The sequence below is a fragment of the Puntigrus tetrazona genome, chromosome 9 (genome assembly GCF_018831695.1).
Source record: "Puntigrus tetrazona isolate hp1 chromosome 9, ASM1883169v1, whole genome shotgun sequence".
NCBI classification, from domain to species: Eukaryota; Metazoa; Chordata; class Actinopteri; order Cypriniformes; family Cyprinidae; genus Puntigrus; species Puntigrus tetrazona.
In genome coordinates this window covers 9,908,188-9,910,430 of record NC_056707.1, presented here as the reverse complement: position 1 = coordinate 9,910,430, position 2,243 = coordinate 9,908,188, and the positions used below count along the sequence as shown (strand labels likewise).

Here is a 2,243-nt window from a genome sequence, read left to right as displayed (position 1 = left end):
TTATAACTCAGTTTTACAAACAAACACTGGTAGCTCCGGAGTCATCTAAACTGATCTAAACTGTGATTTTTGATTCATAATGATTATTTTTTCCACACAAGCATTACACATATTTGTCACAGGGCGTGCGGGAGGGTCTGCATGAGACAGTTTAGAGTAGTGCATCTTTAATGTCAAACGTTCAATCACAGTGTACTGGGTGGGATATAAAGATCAGGATTCTCATGAAGTGTTTGAGGAAATTAGTGCGTCGGGAAATTACAGGAAATGGTAAATATTAACTCAAGGCATAAAGCTCACTTCTGTGATGAAGAAGCTGACTCACCTCACAAACCTTGTTTCTCAGGAGTGAAGGCAGACAATACAAAAAACAGATGACACTTGAGAAGTCAGCCACACGACGCTGAATGTGACCATGACTCTCTTGTGACTGCATCCATACACGCTTGAAAACTATCATGTGGGGAAAGTGAGGGATCAGCCGCACTTGGTGAGTTCAAATTAATGTATTATATGTTGAAACCTGTTGAAATGTGAACGCTAATGACTGAGACAAAAAAAGAGCCATCATATGTCATTGATTGATATGTCATATGATGGCGTTTACTGTGGTATCTTTAAAAATATATATAATTATTCTACCAAATACAAGTTTGTCTTTCTGTTCAGCACTCATTTCTGATCATGAATGAATCTCTATTTTGGAATGAATATTGTAAAAGAAAGAGTCTAACTTTTCGTTAGTGTCATATTTTTTACTGAGATGTGTTACTTTTTCTTGCCTTTATGAAATTCGTATTACACAAAAGGCCACTTATGGTCATTACCTGGCTTTCATTAACTTGTCATACTTTTAGGAGCAGTTTTTTCAGACAAAGATTAAGTCCTAGACTAAAATGTCCATTTAAATCAGATTTTAAAAAGTCTGCTATCTCCGTCATGGTTTTAAATAGTCTCTGACTTAGTCTAGTCCAGATTTTAATAGTCTGAGGAAGACTAGAGCTACTTCAGGACAAAATGGGGCTTGAATTAAACCTACCTAAATTATTGGTACCCTTTGTGGATATTAACAAAGAAGCATGTGAAAAATGCATATGCACTTTTAATCACTTTAATCTTTAAAAAAAAAAATTAATTCTCATTCAAGTAAAATGGAAAGGTAGGGAAATCAGTGAATGAATCTGAACAAATGTCAAACAGAAATCTTTTTTTTTTGTGCTATAATTATCCAAAACATGACATATCAAACTATATCACTATCTTATACCATCAATGGACCGTGATAACTTCACAGTGTGTTTCTGTAAGTTTATATTTTAATTTATATATACGCATATACTTTGATATAAGGCCACATTGCTCATTAAATTAACAATATAAATTTGCATTTTCAGTGCGTTCGCCACATCTCTGTATTTGTTCTCAAGAAGCAAGAAAAAGCAATGGGGTCTCCGGAAATAAACTCAACTGACTGTCTTCCTATCGATGAGTACATTAAGTCTTATTATCTGCCAGTGATGTACAGCGTCATTTCTGTAGTCGGGCTCGTGGGAAACTTCCTGGTGATCATTGTTTACCTACTAAAACTCAGGCCTTGGAAGAGCAGCAGCATTATAATGGTGAACCTGGCAGTAGCTGATCTGCTGTATGCGTTGAGTTTACCTGTGCTGGTCCAGTTTTACGTGACCAAAAACTGGACTCTGGGGGAGTTAATGTGCCGTTTCATCCGCTTCTGCTTCTACTACAACCTCTACGGCAGCGTCCTCTTCCTAACCTGCCTCAGCATCTTCCGTTACGTGGCAGTGGTGCACCCTCTGAAGGCTGCTGAGATCCGGAGGAAAAGATGGGCCATCTTGGCTTGTCTGGCAGTCTGGGCCATTTCCTTGGTGGAGATCGGCCCGATGCTGGGGATGATTACTTTACAGCAGAAGGACAACATGACTAAATGCCTTGACTTCGCCAGTAATGATCCCCAGGTGGTGTGGTGGTACGGTTGGGTACTCACGGGGTTTGGATACGTGTTGCCGCTGCTGGTGGTGTGCTGGAGCTACACTCACATCGCAGGCTCTCTGGGCAGCAGCATATCCAGAAACAGGCCGAGTCGCTCCCGAGTTCGCACGCTGTCCGTTCTGATCCTGCTGGTGTTTGTGCTGTGCTTCTTGCCGTACCATATCATGCGTCTGCTGAGGGTGGACAGCCTGCGCAGGCCTGGCGTGTCATGCATACAGAGGAGAGGCATCCAC

The 2,243-nt window shown here is 40.7% G+C and overlaps 1 protein-coding gene across 1 annotated transcript; it reads left to right on the top strand.

The window, feature by feature from the left end:
* Positions 1 to 322: 322 nt before the first annotated feature.
* LOC122351483 (2-oxoglutarate receptor 1-like) lies at positions 323 to 2,240 on the top strand (the record flags this gene model as incomplete). Its single annotated transcript, XM_043248562.1, has 2 exons — positions 323 to 490; positions 1,395 to 2,240. A coding segment is annotated over exon 2 (798 nt), but the record flags the coding sequence as incomplete, so codon positions are not given.
* Between the last annotated feature and the right edge of the window lie 3 nt (positions 2,241 to 2,243).